Source organism: Choloepus didactylus (genome assembly GCF_015220235.1).
Source record: "Choloepus didactylus isolate mChoDid1 chromosome 25 unlocalized genomic scaffold, mChoDid1.pri SUPER_25_unloc1, whole genome shotgun sequence".
NCBI classification, from domain to species: domain Eukaryota; kingdom Metazoa; phylum Chordata; class Mammalia; order Pilosa; family Megalonychidae; genus Choloepus; species Choloepus didactylus.
In genome coordinates this window covers 6,408,949-6,433,930 of record NW_023637606.1, presented here as the reverse complement: position 1 = coordinate 6,433,930, position 24,982 = coordinate 6,408,949, and the positions used below count along the sequence as shown (strand labels likewise).

The following is a 24,982-nucleotide window of genomic DNA, read 5'->3' as shown; positions in this document are numbered from 1 at the left end:
TGCCAATCAACAACCTATGAGGCAGCCAAGCAGAGAAGTCTACCTAGAGCATTTCTCCATTTTGCATATTAACTGGCCAATTCTTACGGCCTTTGTCTCTCTCTTAGAGAGTTTAAATGAAAATCCCAGAGAGACAACAGAAGCAGTAAAGTGAGCCAATGAACAAAATGAGAGGTAACAAAGCAGAAGCCCTCAGACAGAGAAGCAGTTAATGATCTTCTTCTCTATTCCCTATTTTCAGGTGTTTCACCTGCCATTGTAGAACTGTGGGCTGTCACCATTACCCGCCACCATCACTAAATCCCATTTCATATCACCAGCCAAGGAAGCAAATACTCAGTCTAAGGAACAATGTGGTCACCTTTCAGTCTTTAAAAGTGTGTAACAATTGACTTAGCAGATTGTGAAAGAATCTTCTCTCCATCCTTCTTCAACCTGCTCTGTACCCTGAGAAGGTAGCCTGTATGGGCTGTATCAAGACCCTCTGATGTCAATCTTCCAGTTGGGATTGACCAATGGTAGCATGGAAGGACACTGGAGGATTGGAGGAGAGGGATATGGGGATATTAATTTCCCCAGCTTCCTCCCACCTATACAGGGTTTTCACATTTTAGCAGTGGTTGGATTCTTCTTCTCCAGGCTAAAATCTTTTCAAAGTTCCTATGCCTGTTCCCTCTCTGTGCCCCTTCAAACAATTGGACAGAGCTCCCACTCATGTTATTCCCAAAGTGCCCCCATCTTTTATTTATTTCTCTCAGAACAGCTGTCACCTATTTAAAGAGTCCCTTCATTAAATCTCCCTCATTTGAAACATTTGGCCATGCCAGCTGATTTTCTGCCAAGCCATCAATCAATACACACCATGACGTTATCCTAGCTGTACTCATTCTAACCAGAAATGAAACCTTTATCAAGCGTCACAGAAGAGGAAGCCACTTTTCAAGAAAGGAAGGAAACACACCCTTTTGCTAACATGTGGACCCAGAGTACAGACACAAACACCACATCCTCCTTTGCCAGTCTCTTGAAAAGAAATTGTTTTTCAGCATGACCCACACACACCTTGAAATGGTGGTATTCAGTGTGTGGTTGACATGAAATAGGGTGAAGGTGTTCTACCTTTCAAGGACCTGGAAGAACTGAAAGCTAGTACCCGAACAGACATCCCAAACAGACATTTGCACACTGATGTTCATAGCTGCATTATTTTCAATTTCCAAGAGATGGAAACAGACCAAGTGTCATCAACTTAAGATGTGATAAACAAGCTTGGTCTATACATATGATGGAATATTATGTAGTGTAAATAGGAGTGAAATCCTGATGCATGCAACAATGTGGATGAACCTTGAGGACATGTTGAGCAAAATAAGTCAGACACAAATGGACAGATATTGTATGGTATCACTAATATGAACTAATTATAATGTGAGAATTCTGGGAGTTAAAGTCTAGAGTATAAGTTACCAGGGGATAGAAAGGGGACCGAAAATGGGCAGATCATGCTTAAGATGTACAGAACTTGTAATATGATTGATTTTAAATGTTTGGAAATGGATAGAGGTGATGGTGGCACAATACTATAAGTGAAATTAACAGTGTTGAATATGAGTATGGTTGTAGGGGAAGTCAAGCATCATGTATGTCACTAGAAGGAAAATTAGGGGATAAAACCTGGGTCTGTGTAGCATATTAAAACCTGTTGTATACAATGATTATGGTTAATTGTAAAAATATAAAAAAGTTCTTATGTGAAATAGAAAAAAAGTAAGTCACTATTACAAGGTGTTAATAATAGGGTGATATATGGTAAAATACAATTAACACAAACCAGGGACTATAGTTAACACTAACATTGTAATATTCTTTCATAAATTGTAACAGAGGCACTATACCAAAGCTAAGTGTCAATAATAGGGGAGAACAAGGGGGTGGGTGGGATATTTTTATTCAGAACAATGAGAATGTTCTCAAATTAGACTTTGAAGGGTTCAAGACTTCAGTGCAGGCAGGAACTGCAGATGTGGTGCCAATAGAAGTAGAATTAGAATTAGTAGTGGAGCCTGATGATGTGACTGAATTGCTACAATCTCACAATAAAACTTTAGTGGATGAGCAAAGTGAGTGGTTTCTTGAGAAGGAAACTATTCCCGGTGAAGGTGTTGTGAACATTGTCAAAATGTCAACAAAGGTTATAGAGTATTACATCAAATTAGTGGAAAAAGCAGTGGCAGGATTTGAGAGGATTGACTCTAATTTTGGAAGTTTTGTGGTGGGCAAAATGCCATCAAATGGCATTGCATGCTATTTGTGAAATCTTTTGTGAAAGGAAGAGTCAATCAATGAAGCAAACTTCATTATTGTCTCATTTTAAGAAATAGCCACAGCCACCCCAACTTTCAACAATCTCAATCCTGATCAGTCAACATAATCATCAAGAAAAGCCCATCCACCAGCAAAAAGATTACAACTTGCTAAAACCTCAGATGATGGTTAACATTTTTAGCAATAGAGTATTTATAAATTAAGGTATGTATATAATGCTATTGCATACTTAATAGACTACAGTATAGTGTAAACATAGCTTTTATATGCTCCAGATATATTGCAGATATCTGGAACAGAACCCACAGTATCTCTGAGGTATGCTTGTAAGGTATACTCCTAAGTATACTTCCAAATTTCCATATTTTTTTCCTGAACTTAGCATGCCAAATAAAGGATTTCTTCATTTCCATTAGGGTCACACCTAACATAAAGGAAAACATGGGTTTTCATGCGGGATACTGATTACGTGCTTCGACTTGGCGGGCCTGGGCTGGGGGACCTGATCAGCCCCTGGGGAGGGTGGTGGGCACGGGCGACAGCGCCCTCCACAGCCCCCCAGGCCTGAGAAAGTGAGGCCGGAGGCAGGCCCCATTTCCTCACCCAAAATACCACCGTTAGGGGAGGCTTGCCGGAGGGAACCGCCTTTTCCCCACCCCCTTATCTTGCCCGCACACCCCCCATTGCCAGAGCAACTCCCGCCACCACCAGTGCGCATACACTGTTGCCAGACACCGTTGCCAGAGCAACTCCCGCCCCTTTTCAAACAACCTCCGCGCCCTCTTAGAACCAATCCTAACCTCCGTACCCTCTCAGAACCAATCCTAGCCTTTATCCCCTCAGCATTGGCTTGTAACAACCCCCGCCCTCTATGCCAGCCTATATAACCTGTGCTCACCCCTAATAAACGCTCTTGGCTTTACCCTCCTGAAAAAAGCGTCCCGCCTGTTCCTTTCTCGCCGCCCTCCATACCTTGCACGCCACCGCCGGGGACCTGGCCAAGTCCCCCGCCTCGCCCTCGCCTCCGGGAAAGAGCCCCCGCCGCCGGTACCCTCCGAGCAACGCCGAGAGCCGAGGGTTCAGCAACCGGCCGCCATCCCCCCAGACGATTTAACTACGACCGCATTTTCATCTTTGCTTTTCAGGTTCATCTTCAAAATCACCAGATCCTGGTTGAAAAGAAAATTCATAAAAATTCTTACACAGTATAGAACTCTGAACACTATTCCTAACTCACTTATTAGACCTTGGGATGAAATTTTCTTCTAATTCATTTCCACTTGCCATTGAGATGCAAGCATCATGCCAAACATCCAATACAAGAACAATACAGAATTCATAACAAATGGATGCTTCAGATATCAGGGATTTCCCCCACTTTTTCTGCCTTGATCATATACACAGTACTCAATGCCCTGTAATTTCTTCTCAGTGCAATCAAATGGACATATAATGTGTGCAAAGGAGCAGGTCACAGAATGGAACAAAAGGCAAAACTTATCTTTTTCAATATTACATTAATGGAGGTTCTCTGTAGTTGGACTTTGTCTTAAAGCTTGTTTTGGTCGACAGTGCTTTTTCATGTTCCTCTGGGGAGCAGTTGGATTCTAACAGGAGACCTGATGAACTGTCATGACTGAGGGTAGTTCTAAGTAGTTTTAAGAAACCCTCCCACCCCTCATCTCCTAGACCCACCAGGACACCACCCACGCCCTCCGAGTCTCCTTGGCCCTGCCCACTCACGGAACCCGGACCTCACTCCTCCTTCACAGTCTCACGGTTTCCCAAACCTAGTGCCTGCTCCCCATGCATAGATCTGTTACAAGTTCTGTTCCCTCACCCCGGGCAAAGACCCCTTCCTCCTCACAGTCAGTTTCCTTCAGGGTTCCCACAGGAGCTTGGCTGTCATACAGCGTAGCTCCTCCAGTCCCGGCCAGTCTGGTGCACGTCAGAGCAGGCGGCGAAAACAGCTCATTTCAAAGTTGCAGGCGCTGAAACGATCCTGTCTGAGAAGGAGGCTCTGGGTCAGAACCGTGCGTTGGGCATCTCAGGAAGAGCCAAACACTGGGTGGTGAATCAGTTCCCAGTCCTCGGTCCGGGTTTCCATTCCACAGCTTCCGGTCGGTCCATACCCGGAACCTCTCTTGCAGTGCTTGAGTTCCCACCCGTGCACAGTTGGAGAGAGGAAGCAGAGCAACTTCCGGCCTGTCTCATTTCCAATGACTCCTCATCTGCTGTATTGCTAAGCGTGAACCAAGGGAAACAGGGCCTAGGTTTCCGTGGAAAGGCATGTGCCACTTAAAGGAACAGGATTCAACGGAGGCGATTGAGGAAGCGTGTGAAGGAACGAGCACGCGGAATGGCAGCCGGTAGGCTGCGTCCGGGGCTTGCGCGCAGGCGCAGTGCCCTGGTCTCGGGAGCATGGTCGTGTTTTCGTGGTTCGTTTTAGGGGGAAACAACAGGCTTGTGAGTGCCTTGGCTGGGTGAAGAACCTGGCAGGAGAGTTGGTAGTGAGGTGAGTGTGGTCTATCTCTCCACAAGACCTGAAAGCCACCTTCCAGCCCTCTGTTATCTTTTTTATTTAAATATTTTTTCATTGACGTTGTGGGTTCACGGAACAATCTTGCATAAAATACGGAATTCCCATACACTGTCCCGCCATCAACACCTTGCATTGGTGTGGAACATTTGTTAAAATTGATGATAGCAATTACTTAATAACTGTACTACTTTTTTCAATGGTAGTTCCTTTTGTTACAATTGATGAAAAATTATTAAAATAATTCTAGTAACTATCATCAATATTTTACATTAAGTGTATTTTCCCATTTAACTCCCTATTATTAATACCTTGTATTAGTGTCATACTTCGTAATAATTCATGAAAGAACATTATTTATACTATGAGCCATAGTATATCATCTACAGTAGGGTTCACTGTGTTATACAGTCCTATATAATCATATGATTTATACTGAAGTTACATATGCAACCTAAAATTTCCCCCTTTTAACTTATTCACCTATATAATTCAATGCTGTTAATTACAACCACAGTAATGTGCTGTCATCACCACCATCCATTTCTAAATCTTTGCAACCAACCTAAATAGAAATTCTGTACAGATTAAGTTTCAACTCCCCCTTATGTACCCCCAATCTACCCCTGGTATCCGATATTCTAGATTCTAACTCCATAAGTTTGCCTATTTTAATTTGTTCATATCAGTGAGATCATACAATATTTGTCATATTGTGTCTGGTTTATTTCACTCAGTATAACATCCTTGAGGTTCATCCATGTTGTCACATCCATCAGAACTTCATTCCTTCTTACAGCTGAATAATACTCCATCACATGTATGTACCACAGTTTGTTTACCTGTTCATCCTCTGTAAGACACTTGAGTTCCTTCCATCTCTTGGCAGTTGTGAATAATGTCGCCATGAATGTCAGTGTGGTAATACTTGTTTGAATCCCTGCTTTCAATTCTTCTGGGCATACACCTATTAGAGGGATTTCCGGTCTTATGCTAATTGGATATCAACTTCATGAGGAATTGCCAAACTTTCTTTTTCAGTGGCTGTACAATTTTACATTCCACCAGCAATGAATGAGTGTTCCTGTTTCTACACATCCCCTCCAACACTTCTTGTTTCCTGTTTTTTAAATAGTAGCCATTCTTGTAGATATGAAATGATATCTCATGGTTTGGATTTGTCTTTTCATAATAGATGAATGTCTTTTCATGTTCTTTGTAGCCATTTGTGTATCATCTTTGGAGAAATGTCTATTCAAGCCTTTGCCCAGTAGTGTTTTTTTATGCATTTTTATTGTGAACTTTAACATACATACATAAAAGTGATAACTTTAAAAGTATGATTTAACAAGTAGTTAGAGAGCAACTTTCAAATAATGTTATGGATTACAGTTCCACAATTTCAATTATTTCCATTATTTTAAAATATAACGTATATACGGAAAGGTGTTTACTTTCAAAGTACAGCTCAACAAGCAGTTATATAGGTAATTTCTAAAAATGTTATGGTTTACAGTTCCAGTTTCAGTTCTTTCATTATCATGAAATATAGGATATATACAGAAAGGTGATTGCTTTCAAATCACAATTCAACGAATAGCTATAGAGCATATTTCAAAGAATGGTATAGGTTACAGTTCCACCATTTTAGTTATTTCCTTCTAGTTAGTCTAATACCCTAACATCTAAAATGTATATGTGTGTGTGTGTGTGTGTGTGTGTGTGTGTGTGTGTGTGTATAAAGTTTCAGTATTTGTAACCCTTTGTTAAATCCTATCTTGTCTGTTGCTGCCCCTTCCTCCTCTCATGTAATCACTTTCTCAATCTTCAGGGGTGTCTAGGCAGTGACCACCTGAACTTTTTCATATTGAAAAGGGGTGTCAACATTATGGGAAGGGGGGCTGTATCTGATTGTTGTTCTTAAAGAGGCTGTTGCCTCTGAGTTTTAGAACTTGTCTGGCATAGGAACACTCTGGTGGATTTAAGTTTCTGAGAGATAAAACTTAGTCAGTAGAGGAGGAGGTAAAATGGCAGCATAGAGAGGAGTGGAATTTAGTTAGTCCCCTGGAACAACTAATGAACAACTGGGAACTACTAGTAAATAATTTGAAATAACTGCTAGGGGACAGCCGTGACTGTCCACACATCGTATGCACAAACCTGGATTGGAAGGAATGCCTGAGATTGCAGCACCAAATCTATAAGTAGAAACTGCAGAACTGTGCTGGGAGGTCCCTCCCCCTACAGCAGGCTTAGCTGCAAAACCTCACTGTGGTAGAAAGCAGCACTCTCCCAGCAAGCGAATATAGCTCAACTGAGCTCCAGTGGGGGTTTTAATTAACAAATGTGGACTGTTCAATACAAGCTACAAACCCCCAACAAGCAGACAAAGTCTTTTAGTGACAACTGACCTTAAAGAACAAGAAGACTCATCTCTCCCAGGAGGGGGAGTCCAGAAGACCGGGTGCTATCTCTGGCTGGTTGGTGAAGCTGGGGGGACTGTGGACTGGCCCTGAAGGGGGGCTTTTGGTCCCTTTTTCTCTCTCTTAACCTGAGGGACTCAGAGGAGAGAGCCACAGCCATTTTCAGTTTGCAGAGCTCTGACCCAGACAGGGGTGGTGATAACAATCAGAGAGACTATTCAAATGCAGATGATAACTCCCTAGGGGGTGTATCTTCCCTAAGAGTAAGGATGTGGGCCCTGCTTTCCCTTCAGAACCAGACCCCAGAGGGGAAAACAGCCAAAACAGAAACTGAAGGGGTCACATCTCCTTACACTAGTCTGGAGCAACAGGCTGACAGGCGCCACCTGCTGAGCAGGGTAGAAAAAGGACAGTGACTGGAGACTTCACAGGAAAGTGTGTCATTCTTCTAAGATACACCCTGAATATAACCCAATTCTAAGACCTGAACCCATTCTAGTCTGGGAAAATCTGACTGGGGTAACCAAGGAAACCAGATGCCTAGATGACAGAAAACTACAAATATATTATGAAAAATGAAGATATGGCCCAGTCAAAGGAAGAAACTTACACCTCAGTCAAGGTACAGTTGAGATATTGTTTCATTTTAATGAAACAGTCTATTAAAGCTTTTCAAAGAAATATGCCAAACCAAATCAATGAGTTCAGGGAAGATATAACAAAAGAGATGAAGACTGTAAAGAAAACACTGGGCAAACATAAGGTAGAAATTGAAAGTTTGAAAAAACAACTGGCAGAACGTATGGAAATGAAAGGCAGAGCACAAGAGATGAAAGATGCAATGCAGACATACAACATAGGTCTCAAGAGGAAGAAGAAAACACTTAGGAACTGGAGAACAAGAAACCTGAAATCCTACACACACAGAAGAACAGATAGAGAAAAGAATGAAAAAATATGCGCAACATCTCAGGGAATTGAGTGACAACATGAAGTGCATGAATGTATGTGTCATGGTTGTCCCAGAAGGAGAAGAGAAAAGGGGCAGAAGCATCAATGCAGGAAATAATCAATGAAAATTTCCCATCTCTTATGAAAGACATAAAATTACAGATCCAGGAAGCACAGTGTACCCAAAACAGAATAGATATGAATAGACCTATGCCAAGACATTTAATAGTCAGATTATTAAATGTCAAAAACAGAGAGAATCCTGAAAGCAGCAAGAGAAAAGTGATCCATCACATACAAAGGAAGCTTCATAAGGCTATGTGTAGATTTCTCAGTAGAAACCATGGAGGCAAGAAGGAAGTGGTGCGATATATTTAAGATACTGAAAGAGAAAAGCCACCAACCAATAATCCTATATGCAGCAAAACTGTCCTTCAAACATGAGAGAGAGTTTAAAATATTCTCCAACAAACAGACAATGAGAGGGTTTGTGAACAAGCTACCTGCACTACAGGAAATACTAAAAGGAGCACTACAGACAGATAGGAAAAGACACAAGTGAGAGCTTTGGAGCACAATTTTGGGTGATGGTAGCACAGCAATGTAAGTACACTGAACAAAGATGACTGTGAGTATGGTTAAAAGAAGAAGGTTAAGAGCATGTGAAACACCAGAAGGAAAGAGGAAAGGTAAAGACTGGGACTGTATAACTCATTGAAGCCTAGGGTGCTCAACAATTGTGACAAAATGTACAAATATGTTTTTACATGAGGGGGAACAAATGATTGTCAACCTTGCAAAATGTTAAAAATAGGGTGGTATTGGGGAAAAATACAATCAATGCAAACTAGAGACTATAGTTTACAGAAACGTTGTATTATGCTTCCTTTAATGTAACAAAGGCAATATACCAAAGTTAAATTCCTTTAAGAGGGGGACATAAGGGTGGAGTATGGAACTCTTGGCATTGGTGATGTTGTCTGACTTTTATTCTACTTTAGATTAACTTTGTCTTTCCTTTTGTTGCTTTTTAGCTGTCATATTTTTTTTCTTTCTTTTCCTTTTTTTTTTTTTTTTTTTTTTTGTCTCTCTACCTTCTTTGACTCTTCCTCCTTCTTTGTGGAAGAAATGGAGATGTCCTTATTTAGATTTTGGTGATTGTGGTGAATACATAAATATATGGCTATACAGGGAACCGTCAATTGTTTACCTAGGATGGAAAGTATGGTGGGTGAACAAAACCATCTTTAAAAGAAAAACAGATAGATGAATAAACCTTGAGGGCACTACATTGGGTGAAATAAGTCAGACACATTAGGACAAATATTGCATGATCTCACTGATATGAACTAATTATGATATGCAAACTCATAGACATGAAATATAAGTTGCCAGGATATAGAATGAGGTTAAAGAATGGGGAGCAGTTGCTTATTATGAGCAGAGTGTTCAACTAGATTGAATTTAAGTGGAAATGGACAGAGGTGATGGTAGCATGTTATTGTGAGAATAACTAACACTGCTGAATGGTGTGTGAATGTGGTGGAAAAAGGAAGCTTAGAGTCATGTATGTCACCAGAAGGAAAGTTGGAGATTAAAAGCTGGGAATGTATGAAACAGTGAATCTTGTGGTGGACAATCTCTGTGATTAACTGCACAAATATTAGAAATCTTTTTCATGAACTAGAACAAATGTATGACACTATAACTAGAAGTTAATAATAGAGGGGTATATAGGGAAAAATATACCTATCGCAAACCATGTAGTACAGTTAGTAGCATTTTAACATTCTTTCATCAATAGTAACAAATGTACTATACCAAAACTATGAATCAGTAATGGAGGGGGGGGGGGTGGTTAGGGGTATGGGAGGATTTGAGTTTTCTTTTTTGTCTTTATTTCTTTTCTGGAGTAATAAAAATGTTCTAAAGTTGAAAAAAAATAGTTGTGAAGGATGCACAGCTGTGTGGTGGTACCATGGGTAACTGATTGTATACTTTGGATCTTTGGATAATTGTATGGTATGTGAACAATCTCAATAAAATTAAATTAAAAAAAACTTAGTGAATGTTTTATAGAATCTCCGATAGGGATCTAGGTATTTTGAGACTACTGTTGGTAATGGCATGGCATACTGTGGCCATTTGGGATGTCTAGCTGGAGCTTGCATAAGAGACACCTCCAGGATAGCCTCTCAACTCTATTTGAGATCTCCTAGCCACTGTAACCTTACTTTGTTACCATTCTTTTCCCCCTTTTGGTCAAGTAGGCATTTTCAGTCACTGGATGCCAGGGCCAGGCTCATTCCCAGGAGTCGTGTCCCACATTGCCAGGGACTTTATTCCCCTGGGACTCATGTCCCATGTGGGAGGGAAGTTAATGAATTTATTTGCTGAATTGCTTTTGCCTAATTTAAAAATTGGGTTGTTTGTCTTTTTATTGTTGAGTTTCAGCATTTCTTTATATACTTGGATATTAAACCCTTATTCACTGTATTTCCAAATATTTTCTACCATTGAGTGTGTTGTCTTTTCACTGTTGTGACAAAGTCCATTGATGAACAAATTGTTTTAATTTTCTGGAGTTCCAATTTATCATATTTTTCTTTTGTTGCTTGAGTTTTGGGTGTAAAGTCTGAGAAACCATTGCCTAAATAATGATCCTGATGATGCTTCACTACATTTCCTCTTGGAGTTTTAAATTACTGTTTCTTATATTTAGGTCTTTGATACATTTGGAGTTAATTTTTGTATATGGTGTGAGATAGAAATCATATTTAATTCTCTTGCATATGGATATCCAATTCTCCCAACACCGTTTGTTGAAGAGAATATTCTATCCAAATTAGGTGGACTTGGCAGCCTCATCAAAAATCAATTGGCCAAAGATGTGAAGGTCTATTTCTGAACCTTCAACTCGATTCCTTTGGTTAATATATTTATCCTGGTACCAATAGTATGCAGCTTTGACCACTGTGCCTTTGTAAGATGCTTTAATGCCAGGAAGTGGGAGTCCTCTCACTTTGCTCTTCTTTTTCAAGGTTTATTCAACTTTTGGGGCCCCTTACCCTTCCAAATAAATTTGATGATTTGCTTTTCCATTTCTCCAAAGTCTGTTGTTGGAATTTTTATTGGGATTGCTTTGAATCTGTAAATCATTTTGGTAGAATTGACATCTTTATGACATTTAGACTCCCAATCCATGGTCATGGACTGTCCTTTCCTTTATTTAGGTCTTCTTTCATTTCTTTTAGGACTGTTTTGTAGTTTTCTGTGTACAGGTCCATTACATCCTTGTTTAAATTTATTCCTAAATATTTGATTCTTTTAGTTGTTATTTTAAATGGAATTTTTTCTTGATTTCCCCCTCAGATTGCTCATTAGTAGTGAATAGAATGACTACTGATTTTTGCTACTTGGTCTTGTATCCCGCCACGTTTCCTGAACTTATTTATTAGCTCTAGTAGCTTTCTTGTAGATTTTTCAGGACTTTCTATATATAGGATTATGTCACCTGCAAACAATGAAAATTTTACTTCTTGCTTTCCGATCTGATGCCTTCTATTTATTTTTCTTGCCTAACTGCTTTAGCTTGAATTTCTAGCACAATGTTGAATAACAGTGGTGACAGTGGGCTTCCTTATCTTATTCCTGATCTTAAAGGGAAATCTTTCAGGCTTTCACCATTAAGTAGGATGTTAGCTGTGGACTAACTCTTTATTTGTGATTGGTTTGTTGAGTTCTTCTGTTTCTTCTATAGACAGAGTATGTTGTTCATGTGTTTCTAGGAAGTTGTCCATTTTATCTGAGTTGTCTAATTTGTTGTCATACAAATGTTCATCATATTCTCCTATGATACGTTTTTTTTTGTTTGTGTTTCCTGTGTAAAGTCTAAGAAACTGTTATCTACCAAAAGGTCCTGAAGATCCTGCCCTATGAATTCTACTGGGAGTTTGATAAAAGATAACTTTTATTTCTTGTTTTGCCTGACTGATCTGGCTAGAACTTCCAGTACAATGTTGAGTGACAGAGGTGAAAGTGGGCATCCTTGTTTTGTTGTAGGTCTTAGAGGGAAAGCTTTCAGTGTTTCACCACTGAGTATGATGTTATCTGTGGGTTTTTCATGTGTGCTATTTATCCTGTGGAGGATGTTTCCTTCTCTTCCTATTTTTCTAAGCATTTTTATGAAGAAGGGATGCTGTATTTTGTCAACTGCCTATTGTACATCTGTTGAGATGATCATGTGTTTTCTTCCCTTTGTTTTGTTAATGTGGGGTAATACATTAATTAATTATCTTACATTGACCCACCTTTGCATACCTCAGAGAAAACCCACTTGATCACAGTGTATAATTCTTTATTGTGCTGTTGTATTCAATTTGCAATTAATTTTGAGTATTTTTGCATCTATATTCATAAGAGAAACCAGTCCTTGATTTTCCTTTCTCTTTGTTATCATTCTGGCTCTGGTATTAATATGATATTGGCTTCATATAATGAGTTAGATAGTCTTCCATCATTTTCAATTTTTGAGGAAGAGTTTCAGCAGTTTTGGAATTAATTTTTCTTGGAATATTTGGGAGTATTCACCTGTGGATCCTCCTGATACCAGGCTTTGCTTTAATGGAAAGTTGTTGATGACTGATTCAGTCTCTTTACTTGTAATTGTTCTTTTCAGTTTCTATTTCTTCTAGAGTCATTGTAGGTTATTCATGTGGAATTCATTCATTTCATCCAGGTTATTCAATTTATGGACATACAGTTGTCCATAGTATACTCTTATAGTCCTTTTATTTCAGCAGAGCCAGTGGTATTGTCCCCCCTTTTTAATCTGATTTTTGTTGTTTGTATCCTCTCTTTTTTTTCCTTTGCAAGTCTGGCTAAGGGATTGTCGATTTTATTGATTTTTTCAAAGAACCAACTTTTAGTTTGTTGAATGTTTTCTTTTTTATTTTCTATTTCTAGTATCTCCATGCTAATCTTTGTCATTTCCTACCTTCTGCTTTCTTTAGTTTTGGTTTTCACTTCTCTGTGTAGTTCTTCCAGTTTTGAGGATAGATCTCTGATTTGAAGTCTTTCTTCTTTTTTAATGTAAGCATTTAGAGCTATAAATTTCCCCCTCAGGAATGCCTTTGCTGCATCCCATAAGTTTTGGTATGTTCTATTTTCATTTTCATCCACTCCAATATATTTCCTGATTTTGCTTCTGTTTTCTTCTTTAACCCATTTTTGTTTAAGTGTATGTTTCTTAATTTCTGCATATTTGTGAATTTTCTGTTTCTCCCACTTTTAGTGATTTCTCACTTCATTCCGTTGTGCTTGGGGAATATGCATTGTATTATTTCAAGATTTTTGAATATATTGAGACTTGTTTTGTGATCCAATATATGGTCTATCCTGGAGAATGATGCATGTTTACTTGAAAAGAATGTGTATTCTTACTTTGTTCATGCTTTTGTTCTGTATATGCCTGTTAGCTCTAGTAGGTTTATTGTGTCATTCAAGTCCTGTACTCTATCCTTGTTCTTCTGACTAGATAGATGTTCTATCCATTATTGAGAGTGGGGTGATAAAGTCTCCTTTCAAATCTGTCAGTACTTGTTTCATATATTTAGTGTCTCTGTGGTTATGTGCTTATTTATTTATATTTGTTACATCTTCCTGTTGAATGGTCCCCTTTATCAGTATGTAATGGCCAAGATTGTCTCTCATAAATGTTTTGGACTTAAAGTCCTTTTTGATCTGGTATTAGAATAGCCACCTCAGCTCTCTTTTTGGTTACTACTTGCATGGCATATTTTTTTCCCATCCTTTCACAGTAAAATTACTTTTATCTTTGACTTTAAGATGAGTCTCTTGCAGGCAGTTTATAGTTGTATCATGCTTTTTATCCATTCAGCCAATCTCTGTCTTTCAACTGGATGGGTTAATCTATACATTTAAAGTTAGCACTGATAATATGGTCTCTCTTCTGCCATTTTGCTATTTAGCCTTTGTGAGTCTTATACTTTCTCCCCTCACTTCCTTTAAAGACTGCTTCTATATATATTTGCTTTCTTACGTTGTACCATGTTGAGTCCCTTTTCATTTCTATCTGGATATATTTTTCATCAGTTTTGTTGTGGTTACTATAGGGCTAAAGTTGAGCATCCTAAATATAATTATATTTGGTTTGATACCGACTTAACTTTAATAGCATTTACAAATACTTTTATTTTACCCCTCAGTCTCCACATCATTTTTTGTACTTGTTACTTGGAGAATTAGATTAAGTTTAGCTGTCACACAGGGTAGGGGCAGCTCAGGGGAATGGCAGAGGGTAAGAAGCCAAGCTGTAATCAGTGGCCGGTCCTTCTGTTTATCTTCCCACTATCCTTGCAAGGTGGAGACTTGGAGGTAAAGGTTCCTAAAATAGTTTCATAAGTTGTTACCAAACTAGCTCAGACTGGCTCTGCAGTTAAAGAACAAAGGAAAGAGGGGTGGAGACTTGTTTCTAATGTTCCTTGTTTCAAGTTTGTTTGTTTCAATGTTCCAATTTGCGCTGGCTGCATGTTTCAAATTTGGATGGACTAGTTAGGCCTGTGGAATAGAATCCAGCCACAGGAGAAACAGGGGAGGGACTTCCGCGCGTTAGGCATAAGGAATAAATAGTGTATTGTTCTGTGTGCCAACCCCCCACATTTTGGTTGTGTGCCCATTCTTTCAAGATCTTCAAATAAATTCTTATCTTCTCCACAATCAGGTGAGCATTTATTCCTTTTTTAGGAATAGTGCTTGTTTGTCACATTACCACTTATATCTTTGTACCTTGTGTGTCTCAAAACCTAGATTTATCATTGCTCTTTATGCAGTTGCATTTTAGCACATTTAGGAAATAAGTGGAGTTGCATAACAAAAAATACAGTACAATAATACTTCTTATGTATCCTCTCTTTAGATGTTCTATCTATTGAAGAGAGCTATGTGGTGATGTCTTCCTTTATTATTGTAGAGACATCTTTTTACCCTTCAGTTTTGCCAGTGTTTGGCTCATGTACTTTGGGGGACCTTAATTATGTGGATAAATATTTATGATTGTTATTTCTTCCTAGTCAGTTGCTCCTTTTAAGATATAGTATCCTTCTTTGTCTCTTATAAAATTTGTGCATTTAGTGTCTATTTTGCCTTATATTAGAATTCTGTCCTAGCTACTTTTTGGTTACTGCTTATGTGGAGTATCTTTTTCCACCCTTTCACTTTCAATTTATTTGTATATTTGTGTCTCAAATGAGTCTCTTGTAAAAAGCATATAAATGGAGCATATTTTCTTATCTATTCTGCCAATCTGTGTATTTTGAATGGATAGTTTAATCCATTAACCTTCAATGTTCTTACTGTAAAGGCAGTATTTACTTCTATCATTTTATCCTTTGGTTTTTATTTGTCATATCTATATATTTTTCTCTTTTTTATCCTTTTAGTTACACTCTTCATTTCTGTACCCTCCTCCAAGTATCTCTCTCTTGTCTTTTCAGCTATCAGAACTCCCCTTAACAGTTCCTGTAGGGAAGATCTCTTCTTAACAAACTCTCTTAGCTTCTGTTTATCTGTAAATATTTTAAACTCACTCTCATTTTTGGAGGACAGCTTTGCTGGATAGAGAAGTCTTGCCTGGCGGTTTTTCTCTTTTGTTTATCTTAAGTATATAGTACCACTGCCTTCTAGTATCCATGGTGACTGATGAGACACATCACTTAGTCTTTTTTGGCTCCCCTTGTGTGTGGCAAATCACTTTTCTCTTGCTGCTTTCACGATTTTCTCCTTCTCTTTGGCATTTGAACATCTGATTTGCTTGTTTCTTGGAGTGATTATATTCTCATTCATCCTGTTTGGAGTATGTTGGGCTCTTTAGATTTCCATAGCTTTTATAAGGGTTTGCAAGACTTTTATAAGAGTTGACAAATATTCAGCCAATATTTCCTTTTCCTGTCTCTTCTCCTTTTTTGGCACCTATGATGCATGTGTTTTTCTTTTCATGTTTTTCAGTCATTTCCCTCATTCCCTGCTAAAATTTTTCCATTTTCTGCATTTGTTCTTTTGTGTGTTCAAAATCAGTTGTCTGTCCTCTAGGTTTCTGAGCCTTACTTCTGCCTCTTAAAATATGCTATTGTGGAATCTTATTTTTCTGGATAATCTCAAATTCTTTATGCTTACCTAATGTCTTCTTAATATTCTTTATCTCTTTATACATATAATACTTCAACTCCTTGAATGGATTTAGGAGACTTGTTTGAACTTCTTTGATTAATTCTAAATTCTGTGTCTCTTCCAACTTTTTAAATTGATCATTTGACTGGCCCATCTCTTCTTTTGTTTTAGTATGCCTTGTGGTTGTTTGCTGATATCTGGTCATCTGGTCATTTAGATGGGTCTATACTGAAGATTAGTTTCTTTCTTGTCTAGGATGTAATTGTTGCTGCATTGTGTATTAGCTCACTGCTTTGACTATTGGAGTGTCAGTAATTTCCAGCCAAAACAGGGCTCGGTACCCATGCAGGGAGGGTAGACCAGTTCCAATGGGCCTGGGATTGGGTCTAGATAGGTTCTAAGAAGCCCTGCATTTTTCCCCCTGTAAGTTGCACTCTTCAGGGCCCAGCAGCATCTTATTGGGTGGAGCCAAACTTGCAGTGGTCCTATTTTCTCACTTCACTAGCTAATATCTAGCTCACTGTGGGGCTTTGCCCCTCTCTTTACTTGCACTTGAGGGCTCCTGAAGCCACCCCAGTCCACAGCCTTCCACCAGGCAAGGATTGGTCTTCCCACTGCTGCTTTGTTGGGGTAGGGTGTGTGCAGCAGTAGCCTCAGCTGAAGTTATAGTCTCTGACCCTGTTTTCTTAGACTGTTCATCCTGCACTCATGTGGGCATTGGAATAGCCTCCTCTTTCCCCCAGGTCCACAAGTGGTTGAATTGGCCAGTTTCTGTCTGACTAATTGCTGTTTATGGGAAAGAAGTAGGTTTTGTTTTTCACTCTCTAATCTTCCATTTTTGAAGCTCCTCTTTGGTGCCCTGTTGTATTCTGCACTCCTCAGCATCTTGTGTCTGGCCCTGGATCTTTGTGAACTTGGGTCTCTGTGTCTGGATATATGTGGGGATCTGTCTCACTGACCTGAGAGACCTTATACTCTGTGTCCCCAGTGGGAGGTGAAAGGAATACAGGCCAGTGCCTCCAGGGACATCCTTATCTGTGTGGGACCCAGTGAGGGGGCATGAAGATGACCAGCTCATCCACTATAGAGGTTTTCTACCTGATATTTTTCTCTCTCTTCAATTCTGCAAGTTTGGGATCCTTCTTCAGTCTTTACTTTCCTCCAGATTTATGAACAAGTGAGATTTACTTCATCACTGAATCTCTGGATAGAGGTTTTCAGTAGATGTCTTATGACAACATGTTGATGACATTTTCCCCAGCATTTACAATTTATGTGTTTAATATATTTTCCCTTTATGTATATTTTCCTTTATCTTCTTGAATTAATTAGGAGATTTGTTTGAACTTCTTTGTTTCAAATTCTGAGTCTTCTCTGAAGTTTTCATTTGTTCACTTGACTGAGCCATATCTTCCTGTTCTTAGTATGTCTTGTAATTTTTTGCTGATACTTAGGCATTTGATTATCTTTATGAGTTAACTCTGTAGGTCAGTTTCTCCCTCTTGCTAGAGTCTTATTGTTGATTGGCTTTGTTTTATGTCTCTTCTTTGATGCTTAATCCAACTTATTCTAGATCTTTAGAATAGCCCAAGTTTAACTGATCACATTTTCTCAGCTCCTCTTCATCTAATTCATGTCCTGGATATGTGGTTCCATTTTCAATACTGCATTTTTCCTCTAATTGTTCCACCTCCAGGAGAAAGTTTCCTTTCATCTGTTTCTTCTCCAGGAATCTTGATCTATTCTCATTGTTGTCATGCAGAATTTTCTCCAAAGATTCTATAATTTGTTAAAATTTTCTTGCCTGAGCTTCCTGACAGCAGTTCAGTTTAAATCCCCATTTTTTCTCTATAATTCTTTTCTGCCTCTTGTTTCTCCCCATTAGGATATCCCATCTGGAGGAGCCAGATAAAGTCAATCCATAAAGATGTGTCACTCCTGAAAAGTCCGTTTGCATTTAGGTGTCCAACCCAAGGGAAACCTGGTTTGAGTGAGTGCATACACTAGCCAGGCATAGTACAACCCTGGTGTCTCTCTCTTTTCACTTTCCTGAGGGCCTTTTTGTACAGAACTCCTCAGTGGCTTGTGTTCTACCCTGTGTACTCTGTGAAGTTGGGTACCTGTGCCTGGATGAGTAGCTCTATATTCTTTATCACTGCTGTAATGTGACAGAGATCAGGACACTGTCTCTAAGCATGGGTCCAACTGAGGGGCAGGATAGTGGATTGGCATGTCTGCAAAACAAGTTTCTTACATTCTATTTTCCTTTTTCTTCAATTCAGCATTTGTAGAGTCCTTAACCAGTCTCTACAATATTCCAGAGTTCTAAGCATGTGGGATTTGTCCTTTTATTCACTGAATCTCTAGGGAGGTTGTTTCAGGGGATGCCTAATGTTGCCATGACGATGACATCACTCCAAAAGGACAAACATTTTATGATGTCACTGATATGAAATAATCAGAATAAGCAAACTCATAAAATCCGAATCTAGTAGATAGGTTACCAGGTGTGCTGTTTTGGATGTATTATGTCCCCCAAAACTCCATGTTCTTTGATGCAGTCTTGTGGGGCAGATGTATTAGTGTTGATTAGATTGGAATTATTTGATTGAGTGTTTCCATGGAGATGTGACTCAATCAAGTGTGAGTGAAATGTTTGATTGGATAATTTCCATGGAGGTGTTGCCTCATCCATTCAGGATGGGTCTTAATTGGATCCATGGAGTAGTATAAAGGAATTTACAGACAGAGGGAGCTCAGAGCAGCTAAGAGTGATACTTTGGAGAGCAACTGAGAGTGACATTTTGAAGAGGAGCTGCAGCTAAGAGAGGACAAAATGCCCTAAGAGCAACATTTTGGAGAATGCCATTTTGAAACATAACCTGGGAGCAAGCAGACACCAGCCACAAGCCTTCCAAGCTAACAGAAGTTTTTCGGACCAATGGCCATCCTTCAGTGAAGGTACCTCCTTACCTTGGACACCTTATGGCCTTAAGACTGTAACTTTGTGAACAAATAAACCCCCTTTATAAAAGCCAATCCATTTCTGGTGTTTTGCATGATGGCAGCATTAGCAAACCAGAACAGGGTAATGTAGGGAATAAGAAGTTGAGGCTCAAGTTTAGAGAGCTTCTGTTTGGTATGGTGAAAAATTTTAGTAATGGATAATAAGAATATTCTAAAATTGACTGTGATGATGAATGCATAACTCTGTGATTATATCAAGAGCCATTGATTCCATTTAGGATGGACTGTATGGTTTGTGGAAAAAAAAACCTGTTGAAAAAATAAGATAAAAAATAAAGCATCTATGGAGCAATTAAATCCTTAAATCACTTAGATCCAGTCCAAATCAAATATCTAAATATCAGATGGGTTTTTTCTTTCCCTGGCTGTTAAATACCGTGTAATAGTTGGCACAATGCGACAGAGGCAGAGATGCAAGCAAAGGAACCCCAAGGACTGCAAAAGCCAGCAGCAGCACACTCCAGGCTCTGGAGGAAGCATGGCCTGCTGAGTCTTTGATTTTGGACCTCTGACTTCCAAAACCAGGAGATAATAAATTGCTGCTCTTTAAGCCAATAGTTTGTGGTATTTGTCATAGCAGCCTTGGCAAACAAAGACAAGCTCAAAGTATAGAAACATGAAAGAAAAACATCCAAACTCAGATATCAGGCACACCTTCAGCAAGGCTGAGCGTGAATTTTTCTGTGGTCAAAAAGCTAGATACATAAATTAAGACATTGCATTTGCTAAAACCATATTTATTTATAACGTATGCAGAGGTAGAAAAAGGGTTCAACATATAAAATGAATAATTTTCTCAAAGTTGGGATTACTAATGAATTAAAGTCACAGACGAGTGACAAACAAAAGACTAAATGTGGATTATAAAGAGATATAATATTCAGGAGCTAATGGCAAGTAATAGTCAAGGAAGACCTCCTAGTGCAAATGATGACTAAGATGACTCAAAATAAAGTAGAAATTACAAGTTTTGAGGAAGGGTGTCCTTGGAAGAAGAAATGGCAGGTGCAAAGGGTAAAGGAAAGAGGAAGATGTTTTCCTTTCTGATTTTAAATCAAAGCCCTGCTAACTGCAAGGCCCAACAGAAGTATGTTTGAACAGAGTGCTTCTCAAACATTCATATGTCCACAGATGCCCTTGAGATCTCATTAAAATGCAGGTTCTAATCCAGAGATTAGGGTGGTCCATTGTCTACACATTGAGTAGTGAGGTTTTCAGAGCATCGTGGGAGTGATGATGTCCACATTTTAAATGTTCATCTCCCCCTTCTGTCCATGGCACTCAAGGTTGTTTGGGGATGAAGAGTAAAAACGAGTGTTGGTAACTTTGAGAGCAGAGTGAATACTAGCAAGTCATGAAAAAGTTTCTGCAGGAAAGAAAGATGTTGGTGACCTGAAAGACCCCAGGAAACCAAACTTGTCATCCAGTGCTTCAGCCCTCCACGAAATGCTAGAATCCTGCTCCTTCAATGGCTTAACTAATTAAATTAATTTAAGTGTTTGTGCCAAATTATCCTAAATGGATATATGCTTTATTTGTCCCCAGGATTGCTCATGATATTTATTGACCATTTATTTAAAAGCAAGATGAGTACTTATCATAAGAAGGAAAAATTATCTACTAAGTGCTAATCTGTATCTGGAGCCACAGTGGGTGCTGGAGAGGAACTCTCAGAGTCATGCACCAACATGTCTTGGAAAAATAACTTGTAGCCAGATGTCCTTGCTTGTGCCATTGAACTGGTATCTGTTATTTCTTAAAAACTCTGGAAATACACAGAGTTGCAGGACACATCAGTTAAAACAATAAACTGGGGCAAAACCCATTGTTTCTCATCAGTGCAAGAAACCCTGGGAAGAGAGCCCAGCCTATCCATGCTCTGAATTGCCCAGAACTTTGAAGAGAAGATTTAAGGGTAGGCTCCTGCTGGCATCTGATTTCCACATATGTTGCTCCATTGCATATTTGAAAATAAGAATGGACTTTAACCCTGTGTGGGAAAAAAGAGAATTGCCTCAGTCACTGGCAGCATTATTACGAACGTGATTCCAGGGGTCACATCCAGAGATGTATGTGTCTTATAAAGGTGAAGGGGGATAAATATAACCAAAGAAGTCTAGAAAGATAAACATTAAAATTTTAACAGTGATTATCCCTGCTGAGGCAGGCACTATTGTCAAACCCAAAAGCCATTCTCAACCCCTTCACCAATGCTATCTCCCACACTAGAAGGTAGAAAGCCAAATACATCTTTACTCAGGCTCTTCTAAAATCGTAAGTGGCCATATGATATAGTTCTGGTCAATTAGGTGAAAGGAAAATCTTTCTATTGGGAAGTTTCTGGGAAACCCTTTATTCCTGTTAAAGGAAGAGGTACAAAGGAGACTTGCCGACTTCTGCCCCATCCTTCTTTTTTTTGACTTGAACATGGCCAGGACGTCTGGAGCTGTAGCAGCCATCTTGCAACCATGAAAACGATATGATGGAAAGTGAGCATGCTGATGGTGTAGTGGAAAACTAGGGAGAGTGTGGGTCCTTCAAAACACCACTGAGCAATACAGCCTGGACTTCTTTTCTTACAAGAAACATGATTCCCTATTTAATTTTGCTTCAGGTAATAAAGAACTTAGTTATCTGCAGCCAAATGTAACTAACTGATGTCCTCATGTTGTGGAAAATAAATCATTTCAATTGTCTTTTTTGTGGCTTACAACTGTTTCCTAAAATTTCTTTCATGTGTAGTAACTTTGTCATTTAAAAAATACAACAAAACTATTTTTTAAATCATGTTGGTAAAATGATTTATAATCCAATATTGAGGCAGTATTTCCAATATGGCAATTTCTGTGGCTCACTCTGAAACCACTGAACTTAACCTGTATGATTCTCAGTTTCCTCATATTGGAAATAGAACTAATTATATCTAATAGGTTTTGCAAGACTTGAGTTCTTACTATGTCCTAAGAAGACGTGTAAACACTATACCTACTAGCTCATCTGTTCAGACATGTTTATAATCTTAATCCACATCCTCTGGGTGTGAACCCATTGTAAACAGGACTTCTTGAAGAAGCTATTTTTACTTAAGTTGTGCCCCAGCTGAAAGAGCATGCATCCTACTCTATATTACTGGAGGCTTTTACAGCCCAAGCAGGACTTGCAGGAACCCAAGAGGGAAAGGAAAGGATAGCACCATGTGACAGAGGGAAGAGATTCAAGCCAGAGAACCCCAAGCATCATGATCAGTCAGCACCAGATCTCTGCTTAACCCGCAAAGAAGCAAACCTCTAGCCTGCAAAACCGAGAGACAATAAATCCCTATTGTTTTATCCAACCCATTGTGTAGTATTTGTCCTAGCAGCTCTGGCACACTAAGACGCACATCTAATCACGTCTCAGCACTTCCTGGTAAGAAGTGTCATATCCCCATTTTACTAATGTGGAAACTGAGGTATTGATTTCTTGTTCACATGCAGATACTACTTGAGGACCTATTCTGTGTCTGTTATGTGTTGTATGTGCTTGGAAATCATTGGTAAATCAAATCAAGCAGGGTGATGCTGGTAATTCAAATCAAGCAGGGTGATGCATGACATAAATGAAAAAAAATAAATTATAATATGTTAAAATGTGGAAATTGATATAACTTTTTAAAAAATCATAAATGGAAGGAGTAGGGGGCTGGAATGGCAGATTAGGAGGAAAGTTGGTGGAAACTCCATCAAGAAGGTGTGATTTGAATGAAGACTTGAAGGAGTTGAGGGAGGGCTGGGAGCTGGCTGGGTGCACACTGAGGCAGATCATTCAGGGAAAAGCAAGCTGTCAGTGCAGTGGTTTTAATGGAAAGTAAACCTGCTGGGTTTAATGAATTGAATAGTGGCCACTGTCAGGTGAGCAGAGTTGTGTGGGTCATAAAAGAGGAGGTCAGAGATAAAGAGGGTCCAATCATGCAGAGCCTGGTAGGCCTAAGGGTGGACTTTGGTTTCTACCTCCAGTGAGGTGGGAGCCATGGAGGGCTGTGGGCAGAGGAGGGACCTGACTTAGGTGCTTACAGGCGCCCTCTGGTGACTTCAGGGAGAACAGACCAAAGGCAGGGCTAGAGAAGGCAAGGGTAGAAGCAGGAGACCCTTTATAAGGTTATTTCAGTATCCTGGAAAGAAAGAATTAGAATAAGCAATTGCATGGAGTCTAGAATACAGTTTACCAGGGAACAGTGTAGAGATAAGGAATAGAGAGATAAGCCTTAAAATGTACAGAGTTTCTATCAGGCGTGATTAAATATTTTGGTAATGGATGGTGGTGATGGTAGCACAACATTGTAACCATAACTTACAACAATGGAATAGATATCTCAATGGGGAGATAAGTGGAAATGTTAGTTGTATATATGGAACTAGAATAAACTTTTTTTAAAAATTCAAGAAACTGCAAAATAAAAACTGTGAACACTAAATTAAACTCTAGATTCAATAATAAGACAATTATAAAAATGCGCTTTCATCAGTTGTAACAAATATGCCACACCAGTGCAAGTTGTTAATAATAGGGTGGTATATGGAAATTATTTATTTATTCATGGTTGTTCTGTAAACCCACCATTTCTCTAATAAAAATAAAAAATAATTAATCCTAGCAAGAGACAATGGAGCATGTTCCAGGTGGCAGCAGTGAAGGGGAGGGGAAGTGGTCAGATTTTGATAGATTTTTGAAGAGAAAGTCAACAGGATTTGCTAACGAACTGATAGAGACAGTGGGGTTAGGGGAAGAGTAGAGTCAAGGATGACTGCAAGCTTTCAGGCTGAATACTGGAAAGAAGGAGGCGCCATCCACTGAGATGGAAGGTGGGGGATCAAAATTTGGGTTTGAATATGTTAAATTTGAGTTATCTATTATCTAAGTTCAGACATTTTGTGTGTAATTGGTTATGATTCTAGAATTCAGGAGTGGGGGTGGGTCTACAGATTCAAAATTTGGGGGTTGTTCCTAATAAGTGGCATTTTAAACAATTGGATGAGATCACTTGTGTAGAGAAAAATAAGTGCCTCAGTGGACAACTATGCCTTCTCTAGAGGACGTTTCTCCAGGTAATATGATTCTGAATATAGGAGCTATCTCATAAATCTTTAATTGTAGGTAACTGAGAGCAATGCAAAATGACTCCATGAAAAACAACAGTTTTGCCTCCCTTTGCTCATTCATTTCAAAGTTTCATATATATCCCATATATAAGTATGTATGTGTATCTATATATTTACATATGTCTGTATATAAATAGATTTACATCTAAATCATAGCAAAAACGAAAAAAATAAAAATGTATAAAATCTATATATTACATACACAAATATATATTATATGTGTAGATAGATACATGGACAGATAAAGATAGAAATAAACATAGAGAAAGATGATAAGAGAGAGACAAAAATATAAGAGAAATGACTGGGATAAATAGAATGTGGGCATGACTGATAGATGATTAGATAGATACATACACACATATATAGATGTAGATAGGATAGATGATACA

At 38.9% G+C, this 24,982-nt stretch overlaps 1 protein-coding gene across 1 annotated transcript in view; it reads right to left on the bottom strand.

Annotated features, from left to right (window-relative positions):
- Positions 1-2,743: 2,743 nt before the first annotated feature.
- The window catches only part of LOC119525309 (adhesion G protein-coupled receptor E1-like), a 60,749-nt gene continuing 38,510 nt past the window's right edge, over positions 2,744-24,982 (bottom strand). The window contains exons 18-19 of the mRNA XM_037823997.1: positions 3,444-3,494; positions 2,744-2,749 (exon numbers count right to left, since the gene is read on the bottom strand). Of these exons, the coding sequence (XP_037679925.1) occupies positions 2,744-2,749; positions 3,444-3,494 (57 nt within the window). The remainder of the gene's footprint in view (positions 2,750-3,443; positions 3,495-24,982) is intronic.